Raw genomic sequence first — 20,304 nt, forward strand, 5'->3', positions numbered from 1 at the left:
TAAAATAATTAATTTCTTTCAAATAGTTTTCTTCAAATATTTGAAAATAATTGAATTCCTGTGAAAAATTCTAAAATTCTTGTAAATAAATAAATTCTTCCAAAGAATTAAAATAATTTTTTTAAATAATTGATTTTCGAGGAATTGAAATTAAATTTTTAAGAATAATTACATTTATCCATCAATGCCTGTAAAATTATATTAAAAATAATTGAAATCCTGCAATAAATTTTATTATCTATGAAAATAATTGAATAGTTGATAAGAATTTTATTAAAAATTTCAAAAATAATTGAATTCCTGAGAACAATTTTATAAAAATTTTAAATAATTAATTTCTTTCGACTTAATTTTATGCAAATTCTAATTAAATTTTACAAAGAATTCTATTAAAATTTTTGACAATAATTGAATGTCTGTATGGTATTTTATATGTAAATACTTAAATATTCTTCCAAAAAATTTTAAAAAAAAATATTTTTTTAAATAATTGATTTCTTCGAAGAATTGAAATTAAATTTTTAAGAATAATTACATTTCTCCAGCAATTCCTGTAAAATTATATTAAAAATAATTGAAATCTTGCAATGAATTTTATTATTTATGAAAATAATTGAATAGTTGATAAGAATTTTATTAATATTTTCAAAAATAATTGAATTCTTTTGAAGAATTCTATTAAAATGTTTAAAAAGAATTGAATTTCTGTTAAAAAATTTGTTATTTTTTAAAATAACTGAATTTTTCATAAGAATTTTATAAACATTGCTTGAAATAATTAATTTTCTTTTAAAATATAATAAATATTATGAACATTTTATTTTAAATAATTGAATTTCAGTGAAAAATGTTATTATTGGTGAAAGTAATAGAATTATTGTGAAGAATTGTATAAAAATTTTGTTAAATAATTGATTTTTTCGAAATTTTTTTGAAAATCCTATTTTAAATTAATTGAATTCCAGTAGAAATTTTATTATTTAGTAGATGAGTGCGAAGCTTGAATTCTCAAAATTTAATTAAATGATTTCTCACTGAAACTTCAAAAAAGTTTAAATAATTTTTCATATGTTTAATTTAATTTAATTTACAATGGCCATTTATTAGTAAAATTCTAATACAAAAGCAAAAATTCACTCACTGAATCAAATTAGCAAATATTAATAATAATATAATATAATAATATAATATTTCTGGACTTCTTTTCTTACTACTTCAAAAGAGTTAATTCAAATAACGCCAATAATTATTAATTTTTTTCTAATTATTTAAAAAAGAAAATTTATTGAAATTTTAATGAAAACCCTCTCTAATAAATACAGAAAAACAAAATTAGAATTAATTAGTTTTTACAAATATCTCGTCATGAAAAAAATTTTTCAAATATGTTTACATCCAAGAATTTCTTTATTACATTCGTTCTTCCTTTAATTCTTTCTTTTTTAAATTTAATGTTGCATAAATAAACAAGAATCATACAGTTCTGTTAGTTTTATTAACAACATTTTTTCAATTTAATTATTGCATATAATTCTGCAGTTATTGTGAAAATAGAAGCAAGAGAATATCTCAAGAATGCCAAATACCTGAAAAAGAGCATTTTTGAGTAGCAATAATTAAAAAAAAAGAAAATAATGTTTGATTGAGGTGGCGAACAATGTCAAAGGGAATATAAACAATTCTTAAAAGAAAGAAATACCGTGATAGGATTTTTTTTTTGTTAAAGCGCTCTCGTGAGATTTTAAAATGAAGCTGCTAACATATAGATAGTACACTTTTGATCTCAGGACAATGCCCTCGATAGTGAACTGTCATCTTTATTCTCGGCTCTTTGTAAAGAAATATTCTGCCCTCGGTTAGAAAGGGTTAATGATTTTGTCGGGTTGCGAGCTTCGAAAGACAAGAATTGATAGACTTTTATCTTTTCCTCCTCCTTTCCTCCCTACCATCTTATGTCTGGACTTCTTTTTTACTGAAACTTTTCTGATCCAAGTAAATATTGAATCCCTTGTCATTTATTTACTACTGCTACTTACAACAATAATAATACTAATAATTATAATAATTGAATAACAATAGTAATCCTTCTTTTAGTAAAAAACAAATATTTTTTCTATAATCAAAAAAATTGTAGGTAATTTTTTCCAAATGCAATTACAAACTACAAACTTACTTTGATACTAGTACTCTTGTTTGAAGTTTTAAAACAAAAAAATAAAAAAATCTTAAGAAAACCAAACTATCGTATTAAATAGTATTTATATAAAGACAGTAAATGATAAACAGAAGGAAGTCAAATATTTTTTCAACATGTTGGGTTAAATAGTTTCTTAAAAATAATAAAGGAACTATTCTTTCGTGCTTCTATTGTAAAATTAATTATTTATTATCATTACTAAACAACGAAGCTCCAGAAAAAATTTGACTTAAATGGGAAAAATCCGAACGAAATCGAAAAGATCGGACTTGTTTTTAAAAATCATGATTTTTAACAGCTCTGATAAAAAGCTAATTTCAAACATCTTCTCTTGGTTTGCAATAAATTTTTAACGCAACTCAACATCACAGTTTTTCTGCAGATATTAAATTGAGATAAAAAAAATATATCAAAACGTTACTCCGAAGCAACGTTTTGATACCTTTTTTGTCTCAATTTGATATCTGCAGAAAAAGTGTCATATACATCAAAAATCAAGATTTCTTTTAAGAATTCAAAGAGTGTCACTTTGGCAATTAGTTTTTTTTCAAAAGAACAACTCTCTCGACACACAAGTTTTTCGATCTGAAGCAAAAGGCGAAAAAAAAATCCCTAACGAGTTCGAACAAGTCCGAGTAGGTTATTGTGTACACTCGAAAGAGAAAGAGAGAGATACGTATAGGGATTTGAAATGAAGATGCTGTGTGTGGTCCTTTAGAATTGAGATCACTACTCCTTTAAGGACTAAGGAATAGACGTATACAACACACTCTTTCTCTCACACTCTTAGTTACCCCTTTTTGCTGGGAGAAAAGTTACACCCACCAACCATGCTCAAAGTTTACTCACGTTACCGTTACCTCGGGTATTTTCTTTGTACTTCAAGTACTTTTTTTGTCCTCCCACAAAAGACATTACGATTCTCATTGTACACAAACTTTACTTTCTTATCATAATACATCAGATTTTAACTTGACGAAAAAAAACTATATAAGATGTGAAGCAAAAAAAAAAAAAAAAATTATACGACAAGAAGGAGAGTGGATAAAATTTTTATACAAAAAGATTTCTGCAGAATTTTTCTAATAAAATTATAGGGTAACTGCTCTTGTCACTGCGTAACAGTGGCTGTCATCTTTCTAATAACAAGAAAAACCCCAAAAAACCAGAATGTTTTGCATACGATTATTAAATTTTATTAAAAATTTGTTATATTATATTTATTATATTATTATTTATTACTTTTATAATATTTTTTTTTTAAAATCGAGTATTTAAATAAGTATTTATTTCTTCAGGATTGCCATAAAAATTTAATTTCCTTTTACCCCCTGATTTCCAGACAAAATTTTGAGTTCTCCCTGACCATAAAGCTTAACAGCTATTTTTTCAGGGTTGCCACAAAAATTTAACTTTGTTTCTCCCTGACTTTTCCCTGATTTCCAGACATAATTTTGACCTTTTCCCTGACCCTAAAGAATATATTCTGATTCACTCTAAAAATTATTAGATACTTAGAAAAATGTTCTTACACATTTATTTAAGAATTTCTTTAATTGTAAAATTATTCAAAAAAATCAATAACTTCTTTTTTAAACAAACATTTAATCATTATTATTTTTCCATAAGAATTAAGATTTTCAAAAATTCCAAATAAAAACCTTTTTGAAATTCACCAACTTATAAGAAAATTATTATTTTCATCATTTCGATTCAATTACTATTTTCTAGAGTTTTTAACTAAAATTCTTTTTCAAGTCAATTATTTTTAATAGTTTTTGAAAAAGTTATTTGAGAATTATCAAATCCATTTGTTTACAAAATACAAATTCAATTTTACGAAATTTCGATTTTTCGGAAATTCTTCAATTAAATATACTTATTAAATTAAATTAATTAAATATACTTACTTAATTAAATTACAACTTTAAATAATTTAAAAAAAAATTCAATTAAACTTTTTTGAAAAAAATTATTTCTACTTAAAAGTATAAAAAATTCAAATTTTCAAAAATTTTCATTTGAAATCTTCTCAAAATTCAATTATTACCAAAAATTCATGCTATAATGCTTTTAAAATTAAATTATTATCTAAAGTTTTAACAGAAATTAATTTTTAAATCAATTTTAATTAGAAAATTCTACGAAAATTCAATTATTTAAAAACAAAAAAAAATAATTTATTCAATAGTTGAATATTTCTCATAATTTAATTTTTATGAAGAATTTTATTAAATTTCCAAAATAATTCATTTCTTTTAAAGAATTTAGTTAAAATTTTACTGAAATTTATTAGGTATATTAAAGAATTTTATCACAATTTTTAAAAATAATTTGAACTCCTGAGAAGAATTTAAATATTAATTTATGAAAATAATTGAATTCATGCGAAGAATTTTATGAAATTTTGTTTAAATAATTGAAATTTTACCAAGAAATTTATTAATATTTTTGAAAATAATTGAATTCTTGACGGAGAGTTTTAAAACAATTTTAAAAATAATTTAATTTTTGCAAAGTATTTTATTACTTTTCAAAAGAATTGAATTCTTGTGATGAATTTTGATATTTATCAAAATAATTAAATTTTAGAAAAGAATTTTATTAAAATTCCTTAAAATAATTGATTTTATGGGAAGAATTTTGTTGTTTATCAAGATATAATTGAATTCTTGTGCAGAATTACTTAAAATTTTTGGAAATAATCGATTTTCTATGAAGAATTAATAATTATTTATGAAAATAATTGAATTATTACATCGAATTTTATTTTTTTTTTGAATAATTGAACTTTTCTTAAAATTGAATTCTTTCGTCAAGTTTAAATAAAATTTTTAAGAAAAATTGCATTTTTCGAGAAATTTATTTAAAATTATATTAAAAATATTTGAAATTCTGCGATGCAAATTATTGAAATCCTAAATGAATTTTTATTATTTATGAAAATAATTGAATGTTTTCGTAGAATTGTATCAAAAATTTTCTTCAGTGATTAAATTTTTTGATAAATTTTAAGAAAATAGCAAATATTGAAAATCATTGGGAATTCCAAAAAAACTATTGAAAATAATTGAAATTTTGCAAAGAATTTTATTTAAATTTTTGAAAATAATTGAATTTTTGGCTAAAAATTTTGCTATTTATAAAGATAATAATTGAATTCATGACAAGATATTCGTTAAAATTTTAAAAAATAATTGAATTTCTTCGCACAATTTTATTATTTTTGAAAATAATTGAATTCTTGTGATGAATATTTTATTTATGAAAATAATTGTATTTTGCAAAAAATTTTATTAAAACTCCTAAAAATAGGAATTAGAATTCGTGGTAATTATTTAAGAGTAATTACATTTTTTGGCAATTCCTGTTAAATTGAATCAAAAATAATTGAATTTCCAAGAAAAAATTTATTACTTTTATAAATAATTTAATTCTTCTGATGAATATTGTTATTTATGAAAATAATTGAATTTTGCAAAGAATTTTGTTAAAATTCCTAAAAAAGTAAAAATAATTGAATTTCTGTAAAGAATTTTGTTATTTATGAAAATAATTGGATTTTGCAAAGAATTTTGTTAAAATTCCTAAAAAAGTAAAAATAATTGAATTTCTGTGAAGAATTTTGTTATGTAGCAAGATAATTGCGTTAAAGCTTTTGAAATAATTAAATAATGTTAAAAAATTAATTCCTGTCAGATATAGAAAAAGATTTTGAAGGTTTTGTATTAGAATTCGTGGTAGTTTCTCATAGTTTATGAGACAAACAAAAAAGATTCCAAAAATTCAAAATTTTCTTATCAATTCTAAAAATTTAATTTTCTCCAGTAGAAATCCAGTAGACTTTTCCTTGATTTTCCTGACCAATTCTACTTTCCCTGACTTGTAGCAACCCTCTTTTTATCGATCACATAATTCTCTCCCAGTTTCAACGACTATTTATCCAAAGTAACAAAATTTTAAATATTTAATTTTTCTAATTTTTCCTTTAACTTGTTTTTGGAATGCAATTATCAGATTTAAGCGGGGTTTTCCTTGACTCTCGGTCACCCTAAAAATCGCAAATGAAAAGAGAGAGAGAGAGAGAAATTTCGCAATTCCGGAATGTGACAATATTACATTGTTCAAAGCTGAGGGGGTTGAAACTTAATTCATTTGTCATTACTCGGGGTGTTAATGAGTGCACACATACATATTTCATGACAAGTTAGAATATATTAATGCCTTCCCACACAAGTTCCTGTTGTGTTGCCCTCATTTCCTGTGTCAGCTATACAGCACACACGCACAATACGAATGCATATAACCAACTATGTCGGAATTTACAAACTGACAAAGCAATTCGCTCCAATTCATAAACAACATATTTATACAGTTTACAATGAAATATAAATATATGTATAGTGTATATAAATATACTATATATATGGAATATATAAGTATATATATATATATATAGAATATATAAATATACTATATATATTATATATGCATATCCTTGTTAATATTGTAATAATGCATAATACATAAAGTTAACAAATTTTCGCGAGAGGGAAAATTAAAAGCAGTTTAACTGGCAAAACTGCTTTATTGAAACAATAGAACAGTTATTTTCGCTAATATAACAATGATCAAAAAACAAAAGTATCTAAATTAAAAATACACTCTCTAAATCTGAACTAATTTTTTCTTTTTTGTAAACTAGCTTATTTGAAATAATAGTTTTATTAATAAAAACTAAAAAGTCAACAGGGTGTCTACTATTTTCGTTCAACAAAATTCACGGTTTTATCCCGGTTTTTTTTTCTCATCAAATTTAAATTTATTTGATTTCGAACATAAATAAATCTACAAATGACTTCCAAATTTCTTATTATAGAGTTTTCATGAATAATTAAATTCTTTTGACAAGTTTCTTTAAATTTTTTGAAAATAATGTTTTTTTTTAATAATTTTAATTAAAAATTTGGAAAATAATTGAATTAAACAAAGAATTTTTTCAATTTTTTTTAAAAAATCTTGTCTGTTCATAATTATAATTGAAAATTTGATTAATTCAAGTTTATTAAAATGTATCGATACTAATTGAATTTCTGCAAAGAATTTTACTATTTATAAAAGTAATTGAATCCTTTCAAAGAATTTTATTACATATAATTATGAAAATAATTAAATGTTTGCGTAGAATTTTATTAAAATTTTTGAAAATAATTGAATTGTGGAGAACAATTTAATTATTTATAAAGATAATTGAAATTTTGAGGAGAAATTTAACAAATTTTTAAACATAATTGAATTTCTGCGAAGAATTTCATTACTTTTGAAAATAATTGAATTGTTTTTTAGAATTTTATATGGAAAATGAAAATAATTGAATTCTCGTGAAGAATTTTTCTTAAAAATAATATTCAAAAGAATTTAGTAAATCTGAAGAATTTTACTATTTATGAAAATAATTGAAATTCTTGAGAAGAATTTTTTTACATAATTGAATTCTTTCGACGAGTTTTAATAAAATTTTTAAGAATATAATTACATTTTTCGAGGAATTCGATTGAAATTGCATTTAAAATATTTAAAAATTCCTGCGAAGAATTTTACTATTTATGAAAATAATTGAATATATGTATTGCGAAGAAATTTTTAAAAATAAAATTATAATTGTGGTGACTGACTTCCCTTGATTATTTTCGAAAAATTTAAATAAAATTCTTTTCAAGAAGTTAATTATTTTCAATAGAATGTAAAAAAATTTCAATTATTTGTTTCTGAAAATTCAATTATCTTGAAATAACAGAAATTAAAAATTTCAAAAATCTTATTTTTCAGAATTTTTAAAAAAACTTTGCGAAAATTCAATTTTATTTAAAAAATTTAAGTGTGTATCTTTTTTTAAATTAACTAATAAAAATTTTGATTATTAATCTTCGCACTCTTTATAAAATTCAATTATTTATCAATTATTAAATTAAAATACTTTGAAAATTTGATTTGTTAAAAAGTTTAATAAAAAAAAAAAAATGAAAAAAATTGTTTTTTTTTTTAATAAAATTTTTTAATACATTTTATTATTTTTAGTTGTATTTTACAAAATTTCTATTAATTCGATAATCTTTTTTAAGTTTATTTACATACTGTATTTGAATCAGTGACTGATTTTGTACTTTCAAAATAATTATTTTTAACTGCTTCAAATTTAGTGAACAGTATAAATATAATATAAAAATTGAAATAAAAAGCGAAATAAAAAGACAGTAATAACTGATTCAAATTAATTGAAATTTTAACTGATTCAGATTTAGAGAACAAAAATTCAAGTAAACTAAAGACATCTAAACAAATTAATGCTAATGAATTTAACTAATTATTATTTTTTGTCGCTTTGTACGTTAACAGTGCTCGGTCTCCTGTGGGACGGGAATAAGAACAAGGTCCGTGGAGTGTCGAGATGGAAATGGGAGGTTTTCAGAAGATTGCGATTCCGCGGAAAGACCACACGGCGAACAAGAATGCAAAGGCAGTCATCTTTGTTCGAGTTGTAAGCAAAGATTTTACCGAAATGTTACATTTTTCCTTATTTGAAAAAATCTTTTCTTTCAAAAAAAAATTTTAGATCCAGTGCCCTCAGAAAAAAATTTGTCTCAAAGAAATAAATTTTAGTTGAAGAAATGTCCAAACAGGATCTGAACTGATAACAAAAATTTGAATCAATTTAAGATTTGATCCAGATTTTTGGTATTAATTTGTTGCAGTTTGATACTTTCGAGTTAACAGTGGTACTTTTATTTGACTCAAATAAACTATATTTGGTTTAAAATTTTAAATAGAACAATTTTCTGTTTGTGGGAAACTGATAATTGATAATCAAGAAGAGAAGTTAATTGTAATAAAAGTTTTTGTGCCGAATGGCTAAAATAAATATTTCCCTCTACTTAATTTCAGATGACGATGATGTAAATCAACCTCTAGTGCAACCATACGCACCACCTCCAGTGCCAGAAAAATTAATAGATCAACCTGTATCTTCAGTATCAAAGTAAGTCCTAATTCACTAATTAATCCATTTCGCCACTGATAAACTTTTTTTTTCAAAATAACGTTAATTCCAAAATTAATTTTTGTTTTGGACAAATTTGTTTGGATTAATTCAACTCCGATAAAAATATATCGGAGTAAATATTGAATTAAATATCAAAGTAAATATTTGGGTAAATATCGGAGTAAATATTGGAGTGACTATTAGAATAACAGTCAGAGTAAACACTCCAATATTCCAAAAAAAACTCCCTAAAAATTGTACTTAATAAAATGTGTAAAATTTGAACATCCTAATGGTACGTTTCCATGCAATTTTATTTGTTATTTACATTTATTTTATTCAAACCGAAAATAAATAATTATATTGTTTTTTAATAAATTCTCAATACATTTATTTACCGGCATATGTTTTTTTCTACTGGATTTAATTTAAGGACTGAATTTTAAAGGGAAGAGAAAAGGAGAGAAAAATGACGCAATATAAGAAAATGCGAATTCATACATATATATATATATATATATTCGCCATGTTTTCTCTGCGCTATGAAAACTGGGGCGACCCTGTGACGTCAGTGCGGCTGGGTTTCGCTATCGATAACAGAAGCACCATATACTGTGCAAAAAAGAAAGGATGAAATGAAAATTGTCGTCACTAGTTAGACATTATTGTAATTACATTACGTCTTCTAAATTAACGAATTAAAATAAGAACTGAATACTAACAACTAACTAATGACTAACAACTAAAACCAAAAACTGATGAATTTGAATTGTAATTTTGGAATAAAAACAAACAACATTTTCAAATATCTGGACAAATTTAAAAACTTCTGATCTTTGAATAAAAAAACAGAATTTACTTATGATTTTCATATCAGAATCAAAACCAAACAAATTTTGAATTTTGATTCTGATTTTGCAATCAAAACACAGTTTTTCTAAAGATATTAAAAATTGAGCCAAAAAATGTAGCAAAATGTTGCAGAGCAACTTTTTAATTCGTTTTTTTTTTTTGTCTCAATTTGATATCCTTAGAAAAACTGTGTTTGTAAACAAAATTCTATCCTGATTCAAAGATCTGAATAAAATCGTAAAGAAACTTTTTATTCATCTATTCGAATAAAAATTGAACTGAATTCACTCTCAAAAACTCAACAAAGATGCAAAATTTTAATTTAATTTAATTTAATTTCGAATTTTAATTTCAAACTAAAAAATGTAATAAAAAAGTAGCTATCGAAAAACGAATTTTTATTAATCATGAAAGAATTTAAATATTTATAAAAATAATTTTTTTCTTGCGATGAATTTTATAAAAATTTTTTAATTTTCTTTCGACAAACTTTATGCAAATTCTAATTTAAATTTAAATTAAATTAAATTTAATTTAAATAATTGAATTCCTGATAAATTTTTCTTATTCATGAAAAGAATTGAATTCTTACGAAGATGTTTAAAAAAAAGTTTTTAAATAATTGAATGGCTGTGTAATATTTTATTAAATTTTTTTTGAAAATAATTGAATTCTGAAAAAGCATTTTATTATTTATGAAAATAATTGAATTCTTGCGAAAGATTTTATTAGAATTTTTTAAGTAATTGAATTTCCAAGAAGAAATTTATTAGATACTTTCAAAAATAATTGAATTCTCGTGATGAATATTGTTATTTATGAAAACAATTAAATTTTGCAATAAATTTTATTAAAATGGCTCAAAATAATTGAATTTTCGGGAATAATTTTCATATGTATCGACATAATTAAATTCTTTCAAAGAATTGTTTATGTAAATAATTGAATTCTTGGCCAGAATTTTATTAAAATACAAAAGAATAATTGAATTATTTCAAAAAGAATTTAATTAATATTGTATTTAAAATAAATGATTTCTTTCGAACAATTTTATTAAAATATTTGAAAATAATTGAATTCCTGTAAAAATTGTAATATTTTTGTAAATAATTGACTTCTTCCAAAGAATTTCAAAAAACATTCTTTTAAATAATTGATTTTTTCGAAGAATTGAAATTAAATTTTTAAGAATAATTACATTCTTTGAGCTATTCCAGTAAAATTGTATTTAAAATGTTTGAAAAGAATTCAATTTCAGTGAAAAATTTTGTTATTATTAAAATAATTAAATTTTTTATAAGAATTTTATAAACACTGTTTTAAATAATTAATTTTTTCTAAATATAACAAATATTACGAAAATTTTATTTTAAATAATTGAATTCTTGTGGAAAACTTTATTTGTCAAAATAATTGAATGCTTCGATTAATTATTATTAAAAATATAATTGAATTCTTGGGAAGAATTTTATTAAAATCTAAAAGAATAATTGAAAATTATATAAAAAAAATGTAATTAAAATTGTATTTGAAATAATTGATTTCTTTCGGAAAATTTTATTAAAATATTTGAAAATAATTGAATTCCTGTGGAAAATTCTAATATTATTGTAAATAATTGAATTTTACCAAAGAATTTCAAACACACTTTTTTTTAAATAATTGATTCTTTCGATGAATTTAAATTAAATTTTTAAGAATAATTACATTCTTTGAGCAATTCCAGTAAAATTGTATTTAAAAAATAGTTGAAATCTTGCAATGAATTTTAATATTTATAAAAATAATTGAATTGTTGCAAAGAATGTTATTAAAATTTTCAAAAATAATTGAATTCCAGAGAAGAATTTTATTATTTATGAAAATAATTGAATTACTGCGAAAAATTTTATTAAAATATTTAAAAAGAATTGAATTTCTATGAAAAATTTTGTCATTTTTGAAAATAATTGAATTCTTTACGAGAATATAATAAATATTATACGAAAATTTTATTTTAAATAATTGAATTCTTGTGAAAAACTTTATTTGTTAAAATAATTGAATTTTCGTTTAATTATTATTAGAAATAATTGAATTCTTGCAAAAATGATATAATTTTTTTTTTAAAATTGAGTTTCCATGAAAAAAGTTATTATCAGTGAAATTAATTGAATTATTGTGAAGTATTGTTTAAACATTTTGTTAAATAATTGATTTTTTCGAAATTTTTTTGAAAATAATTGAATTTTGGATGAATTTTATCAATTTTTTCAAATAATTGAATTCTTTTGCGAAATTTTAAGAAAATAATTGAATTCCGAATATTTTTTGAAAATAATTGAATCGTTGTAAAGAATTTGATTATAATTTTCAAGAATAGTTTTTTGATTTCTAGTATTAGCGAATTTAAAGTAGTGGAAATTCTAAAAAAAAAAACAAAAATAGTAGCTTTTAGTGGCTGAAATCTAAAAAAAAGTTCCAAAAAATAGTAAATAGTAGGTTTTAGTAGATGAGTGCGAAGCCTGCGAATTAAAACGAAAAAAAAGCTTATTTTCAATTCCATTTTTCCTATCCGAAGCAAAAAGACTTTTAACCCTTTGAGGACCAGTGTTGCTTTCAGGCAACATGAACATTTTTTTATTAACTTGTGCATAAATTTTTTAATTTTCAAAACTGAATATTGAAACAATAATTTTCACATAGTCTGAAAAATTTCGTATGACAGACACTGGTCTTCAAATAAAAAACTTCAATAACTGTCCCTGAAAAGTTTCCTTAAAAATCAAAAATCGCGATTTTTTAAGAAAGAATTTGGTCCTCAAAGGGTTAACAGTATGCATAGAGGCAGATAATCCATAAACAACAAACAAAAAACAAAGCGAAAGGAAACACACATAATGAATAAATAATTTCCAATTTAAGGTTCATTGCGGAAGCATGGTCACCGTGCTCAGTGACATGTGGCGAGGGTGTTCGACGTCGCGACGTTGGCTGTAAAGTATTTCTCGACTTCAGCAAAACAATAGCCCCATTACCGGACGATAAATGCAAAGGGCCAAAACCCGTTGATATTGAGAAATGCATAATGGACTCGTGCAATTTAATGGAAAATAGCTTGTCCTACAGAATTGACGCCGTTGGCGATAGTAGTTATGCCGAACCAAGTCTCACAGACACATATCGATCATCGTCTGGTAGTTTTGGGTCCGGAAGTTACGAGAGTAACATCAAAGTTGCATCCGGAAGTTCCGTCCAAACCACATATTCTTGGCACGAAAACGGATTTACTCACTGCAACGCAACTTGTTTAGGAGGTATGTATGTTAATATTTCTGAAATCTCAACTTATTAACGAGTTCTCGTGCATACATATATTCTGTGTGCACTATAACAAATTTAACGGAACGAGAAATTATTTATTACACTAACATATATATAGAGAAAAAAAATCCATTAATTCTAGGACGACAAACTTCAATAATTCAGTGTAGACGTGATGACACAAATAAAGTTGTCAGTAATCTGCTTTGTACGCAAGAAAAAAAACCTGAATCGAGGATTAAAATCTGCAATGATCATCAATGTGATCCGAAGTGAGTGGAATTATCGAAAAACTCTGATTTTATATTTTTGTTTAGAGCACTAATTATTTTTGCAATATTAGTGATGCATGTCGAGCAATTTCATTTAATTCAAGAATATTGTAAACTTACCGATATTACGAAGAGTAGCTGACAACCTTCAGTTTGTACTCGTTAACATCCTCTTCATCATCTTTAAGGCACAAAAGATACTCCTGATTTTAAGTAATTCCGAGCACTTCTAAATCCTGTGTTACCTGAAAAAAAGAAAATAAAACAATAAATAATATTATAAATAATAACATATATCTGCAATTTTTAATTTGGCGATTTTAAAGTTTTAGGATCAGTTGCAGAAGCACCCTTAAATGTTTACTTTGATTCTGATATCTTAACCAAAAATACTATTGATTTTGAAGTTGGAAACAAACTGCACTTTTAATTCGTATATCGGAATCAAAACAAAACAAAGCTGACCTTTGATTTTGATATCAAAACATAAAATATACAACTCAAAATTAAACAAAATTGATTTTTGATTCCGAATCAAAACATCAACTTTATCTTTTGTTTACTAACAATTTTTAGTCAAATAATGTTTTACTGGTCCCAAACTATTGCTAGAACAATTTGAATTAATATCTGGGTCATCAAAATTAATTTAATTCACAATTCATAAAAAGAAACCACAGCCGATAATAATCAGTAGAAGATGAAAAATTATTTTTTGAGCGAACTTTATTTTTCTGATAATTTTACACTTTCTTTTGCTGGATAAATCGAAACGCTTTTGAATGTTCACAAAGGAATAATGTTTCTAGGTGGAATACAACTGATTTCTCACCATGCATGAGTTCTTGTGGCATTGGAATACAAACGCGTGACGTCACTTGCATACAAGAAGTGTCACGTGGAACTGGGAACAGTGTGGCTGTTCCAAGTCATATGTGCCCACAACCACCGCCAGTGGACAGACGATATTGCAATGTGTTTGATTGCCCTGTCAAGTGGCACACTGGTAAATGGGGAAAGGTACATTTCATTCTACAATATAATCATTACGCAAACCAGCAATTTCTTTCTCTAAATTTTGTTAATCCTTTTTTAAAAAATAATTTTCACTAAAAAATTGAATCACTAATTTACTAAAAAATTTAATAAACGAAAATTTCATTATAGTGTTCCAAGACTTGTGGGGGTGGTGTGAAAACACGAAAAATAACTTGCGAACAAGTTCGCGCACAGGGCCATAAACAAAGTCGGCCAGATCACGAATGTCCTGCCCGCAAACCACAATCGGAAGAAGTATGTAACAACAGACCATGCTCCGAATTGGGAATGAGCGAACAGCCGATAATTAATTCACAAAATATTACCTTCATTCAAGATGATCCTAATCAAAAAGTTGATCTCAAAATTGGAGGGGGAGCTGTGGTTTTTCAAGGGACAACAGTCATTAAAATTCGCTGTCCTGTACAAAATTTTGAAAAGTACGAAAACAAAGAAAAATTCAAAAATATTCCTCTTTAGCCTCATGACAAAATTTTACCGTATTCTTGCAATAATACTAAATAATACATATCATTTTTTCCAGAGCCCAAATTAGTTGGTTGAAAGATAGCAAGAGAATACAAAAATCGAGAAAATACAAAATTAGCAGAAAAGGAGCTCTAAGGATAATGGACATCGCCTTCTCAGATAAAGGAATATATTCATGTGTTGGTAAGTTTATTATAATAAAATATTAAAATTTTCATCAGTAAATTTAATTTTCTTAAATTTCGAATTTTTCTATTAATAAAATTACAAAACTTTCTTTACCAGCTGGACAAATTCATGCGGAAATGCAACTTTTCGTAAAATTACGTCCAAGAGATCAAATGAGTAGTGAAGAAGTTCTTCGATCAGGTAACGCGATTCAAACACGACAAGGAATTGTTGCCAAATCATCCGCAGGGAATTCAAATGAGAATGTTCATTCCGATCGAGCAGGTGATTCATTATTACAATTAAATAACACCATTTGTCATTTAAATTAATTTGTTAACTAAAATCTAATTAATTTTAATTGACAATTTACTCAAATTAAATTCAATGAAATGAATAAAAAAAAACAAATAAATACACACTTTTCCTAAGAATACAAAATTGAGACAAAAAAAAAAGCAAAATTGTTGCAAAAATTACTATTTAACTCTAGTTTTGATACGTTTTTTTTGTCTCAAATTGATATTCTTAGAAAAACCGAAAGGAAATAAAATTAATTCGTTCAAAAATTTTGTTATACATATTCAAAAATGAATCTTTCATTCATATGAAAAGTATAATAATAATTATAATTGTAATTGAATTAAATTTTAATAGAGAAGCAGAAAATTAAGAATTATGCTCAAAAATGAAAATATAGATCGCAGGAATGAATTAATTAGAATTTAATTCTTCTTTTATTTGCACTAGAACCGGCATTTATTTATGGAAGCGACGATCACAGTCATGAAGCTAGACATGAGGTTTATGGATCGAATACAAAAGAAAAAGGACGTAAGAAAACAACTCAAAAACCAAAAATAAGAACAACCCAGTCAACGATACGTTCGACAAAAATGCATGAAGAATATTCAGTCACATCGCCTTACAAGGTATAAAAAAAAATGATAAAAAAAATTATTACCCAATCTTAAATAATATTTTTTTCAGTATTACGGCCTCGGATCGACTTTAACCAACAGAAAAAATCGCTTTAGTCGATTAAAAATAGAAAAAAAAGTCGAAAAAGTTGTTTATTTAATTTAATGTTGTCACAAACATTTTATTTTGTATTTCCCTGATTCTTCACTGATTTCTAAATTCAATTAATCAAAACTTGTATGATTTTGCTAAATAAATATTTAAATACTTCTTCTTTCTTTTTTCACAGAGGATAAAATTAAAAAAATTTCAACTACCGAATTTAATAATTTCTGAAAATTAAAACTATAACCCTTCCAGAAATTTAATTATTTTCAACAATTTTTAACTAAACTTCATCTCTAAATCAATTATTTATATTAATTTTTAATAATTTTCCGTAAGTTCTTCGAGAATTCAATTATTTAAATACAAAAATTCAATTTTTTATAATTGAAACCTTCCATTTTTCTCTTTAAAGATATTAAGGTAGAATATTTTTAAAAATTTTAATAAAGAAATTCGTAAAATTAACAATTTAAAAAAATTTCTAAATAATTTTTGAAAGACAATAGTTTTACAAATATGCAATTAAAAAATGTTCAAAAAATTGAAATTTGGTAAACTCTTTTAAAAAATCATTCAAATTTAGTAAAATCTTTGAAAAATAATTGAAATTTGATAAAATCTCTGAAAAATAATTGAGTTTTTAAAAAATATAAAACAATAATCAAATTTTTTAAGTATTTTAATTATAAATAATTTCTCGAAAATTCTAAACTATTTTAAAAAATTTTAATTTACTTTGTTCGAAGGTAATTGGATCTTAAAAAATTATAATAAAACAATTTTAAAAATTAGTTTTTTATAAATATTGTAATGTAATTTTTCGACAATAATTGAAAAATTTTTGTATAATTTAAAAACAAATTTTTTTTAAAGAATTTTAATTAAAAATTTTGAATAAGATTATTTTCTCAAAAAATGTTAAAAATAATTCTAAAAAATTTTAATGTTATTATTTTGTGTATGTATTTGAATTTTCGGAAATATTGAAAATATTGAATATCGAATATATTGAAAATAATTGAATTTTAGAAAATTACAACGAAATAAATCAGAGAATTACTTTTTTCAAAACTATTTTAATATTATTTTTAGAACCTAATTTGCATGAATTTTCATTTTTATTGAATTAACACTTGAAGATTATTCATTAAAATTTTTGAGAATTTAAAAATTTCAAAAATTTTCAATTAAAATTCTTTAAAAGTTAATTTTTAAAAATTGTAACAAAATTCCTGAAAAGTTAATTTTCAAAAATTGTAATAAAATTCTTGAAAAAATGATTTATTTTCAATTAAATTTTACAAAATTTCCATTATTCAAAATCTTTTTAATTGTATGTATCTATTCAATTTTTTATAATAATTGAAACTGCGTCTATTTTTTTTTTAAAGATATTAAGATAGAATATTTTCAAAAATTTTAATAAAGAAATTTGTAAAATTAAGTATTTAAAAATATTTCTAAATAATTTTTAAAAATAATTTAAATTTAGTAAAATCTTTGAAAAATAATTAAGTTTTTAAAAAATATAAAAAAAATAATTAAATTTTTGAAGAATTTTAATTATAAATAATTTCTCAAAAATTCGAAAATAGTAAATTTTTAAAAATTTTAATTTACTTTGTTAAAAAATTAAAACGAAATAATTCAGAGAATTACTATTTTCTTAAAACTATTTTAATATTAATTTTAGAACCTAATTTTCATTTTTATTGAATTTAAACTGGAAGATTATTTATTAAAATTTTTGAAAATTCAATTATTTCAAAAATTTTCAATTAAAATTCTTTAAAAGTTAATTTTTAAAGATTTGTCTATAGTTATGCTTTTTACACTTTAAAAATCGAAATAAATTTGCATTTTATACTAAAAATATTGTATTTTGTCGCAAAATTTGGAAGAAAAGTCGAAAAAGTCACAATATCCGAGGCCTAAATACTTCCTTAATCATTATAATAATCTCAAATTTATTTTTTCTTTGAGATTAACAAAATAAATTCATGTATAAAAAAAACTGTTTTTTTTCACTTTTTCTGCCTTCCTCTTGGAAATACTATTAACAATTTTCTTCAATGCTAATGGATAATAATTGCTACGAAAATACAGCCTGGTTTTGAGTCTATAGAATCAAGCGCTAAATCCAGTGCATCGACACTGGTACCTCACTTTAATCAATTAATATCAACTCTAAAGGTGAGATTTAACAAACTAATTAATTAACCATAACTCGCTTCATTTGTCACATTTCTAAATAATCCTCGAAATTAATGAAAATTTCATAACTGACTTTTTTTATTTTTATTCCCGATTCTTTGCTTATTTTATCACTAATCCACTACTTAAAAATTTCAAAATACAGTTTTCCAATTCACCATTCAAAAAAATCCTAAAAATCCAATATCATAAAATTCATAAAGGTTTTTTTTCAACATCTTTCTTTTCGACATCTACATCTATAAACAATGTAATCATGGTCAACATTTTTCCCAGACTTTATGGCCTTTTAAAGACACTTCAAAGTCGATCAATCAGCAGCCGTTGTTGGACATCAATTTCCAAGACAACCCAACCACTCGAGCAATGTCAAAGTTAAAAAGCGATTTCCAATACGATAACCTGAACAAAAATTACGGCGAGGTGGAAAAAAATACTTTAAACGAGAACGATGCATACGAACTGGATGATGAACGGATCTTCATTGACGATAACCCCTACGATGTGAATGACCCTCTCATCACATTAAATCAAAGAAATACAATGAAAATTCCCTCTTCAAATGAAATATCAACTCCATCCACATTATTTAAAAATTCATTCCTTAACCAAAATGGATCGAAACAAAAAAAAGCCTACGATCATTTTGAAAAAGATCACAAGAATAAAAATACAACCCAAACTAAAGAAAACATCAAACAGACAACAAATTTCGAAATCGAAACAACAACAACCAAAAATATTGCTCCTACAACAGAAATGCCACCAAATGAAAAAATTAACCCCACCAATAATAAATCCAAAACAATTATCGATTTTCTCACGGAAAATTCATTAATAGACGAAGTCACATCACAACAATCGAATATAAGTGAAAAAAGTAATGAATTTTACGAGGAGGAATTACAAATTGAAAAACATTTTCATGACGAAACGATGTTAAATAATGACACAGTGTCAATGAAATTAAATGAAACAGATGTAAATGATGAATTAGAGAAGACAAAGGAAAATATTGAGGAGGAAAGAGAATTGGAAATACTTCGACGAACGAAACTTAAGGAGATGGGAGAGAATAGTGATTATTCAAAATCCACTCGCAATGAGAAGGATGAAAAAAATAAGAGTACAAAAAATATTTCTTCCTTGAGAAATAATGATGAAAATGTGCCTATATTATCAATTTCCGGTAGTGAAGATCCTCTGAATCAACCGACAATTGGACCTGTTGTTGTTTTCAGTAAAGGTAATTTATTATTTCAATAAATTAAATAATTATTGTCCTAATCATTTTCAAACAATTTATAAAAATTTATAATAATTATTATAGAAAATAATTAATAATAATTAATATTTGTTATTAATAACTAATAAAATTTTTGAAAATTTGAAAACATCTTTTTGGACTGCAAGATTTCGTTAGAATAAATAAATAAATAAATAATTTCTATTTATTAAATTATTAAGTAGCTAAGTGCTAATTAGCTGAGTATTTAATTAGCTAAGTATTTAATAAACTAAAAATTTAATTAGTTGAGTTTTCAATTAGCTAATAATTTCATTAGCTGAGTATTTAATCAGCTAAGAATTTAATTAGCTGAATATTTTTTTGCTTTAGCACTTAATTAGTTAAGTATTTAATTAGTTTGTATTTAATTAGTGTTTAATTAGCTGATAATTTTATTTGTTAAATATTAATAAGC

At 23.6% G+C, this 20,304-nt stretch overlaps 1 protein-coding gene and 1 long non-coding RNA gene across 4 annotated transcripts in view; one reads left to right on the forward strand and one right to left on the reverse strand.

Annotated features, from left to right (window-relative positions):
• LOC122502994 (protein madd-4) overlaps positions 1–20,304 on the forward strand; it is a 245,727-nt gene that overhangs the window by 219,728 nt on the left and 5,695 nt on the right. For 2 of the 3 annotated variants that reach the window (XM_043613374.1, XM_043613381.1), the window contains 11 exons: positions 8,594–8,735; positions 9,140–9,233; positions 12,993–13,384; positions 13,534–13,663; positions 14,473–14,683; positions 14,831–15,141; positions 15,246–15,373; positions 15,476–15,643; positions 16,109–16,290; positions 18,494–18,580; positions 18,878–19,847. In XM_043613374.1, coding sequence (XP_043469309.1) covers positions 8,594–8,735; positions 9,140–9,233; positions 12,993–13,384; positions 13,534–13,663; positions 14,473–14,683; positions 14,831–15,141; positions 15,246–15,373; positions 15,476–15,643; positions 16,109–16,290; positions 18,494–18,580; positions 18,878–19,847 — 2,815 coding nt within the window. The remainder of the gene's footprint in view (positions 1–8,593; positions 8,736–9,139; positions 9,234–12,992; positions 13,385–13,533; positions 13,664–14,472; positions 14,684–14,830; positions 15,142–15,245; positions 15,374–15,475; positions 15,644–16,108; positions 16,291–18,493; positions 18,581–18,877; positions 19,848–20,304) is intronic. The other variant, XM_043613388.1, reaches the window with a different exon arrangement.
• LOC122503062 overlaps positions 1–20,304 on the reverse strand; it is a 164,438-nt gene that overhangs the window by 127,069 nt on the left and 17,065 nt on the right. Inside the window, exon 2 of the long non-coding RNA XR_006301706.1 lies at positions 13,784–13,908. This is a non-coding gene — a long non-coding RNA (uncharacterized LOC122503062). The remainder of the gene's footprint in view (positions 1–13,783; positions 13,909–20,304) is intronic.

The sequence above is a fragment of the Leptopilina heterotoma genome, unplaced genomic scaffold (genome assembly GCF_015476425.1).
Source record: "Leptopilina heterotoma isolate Lh14 unplaced genomic scaffold, ASM1547642v1 Lhet_108, whole genome shotgun sequence".
NCBI lineage: Eukaryota > Metazoa > Arthropoda > Insecta > Hymenoptera > Figitidae > Leptopilina > Leptopilina heterotoma.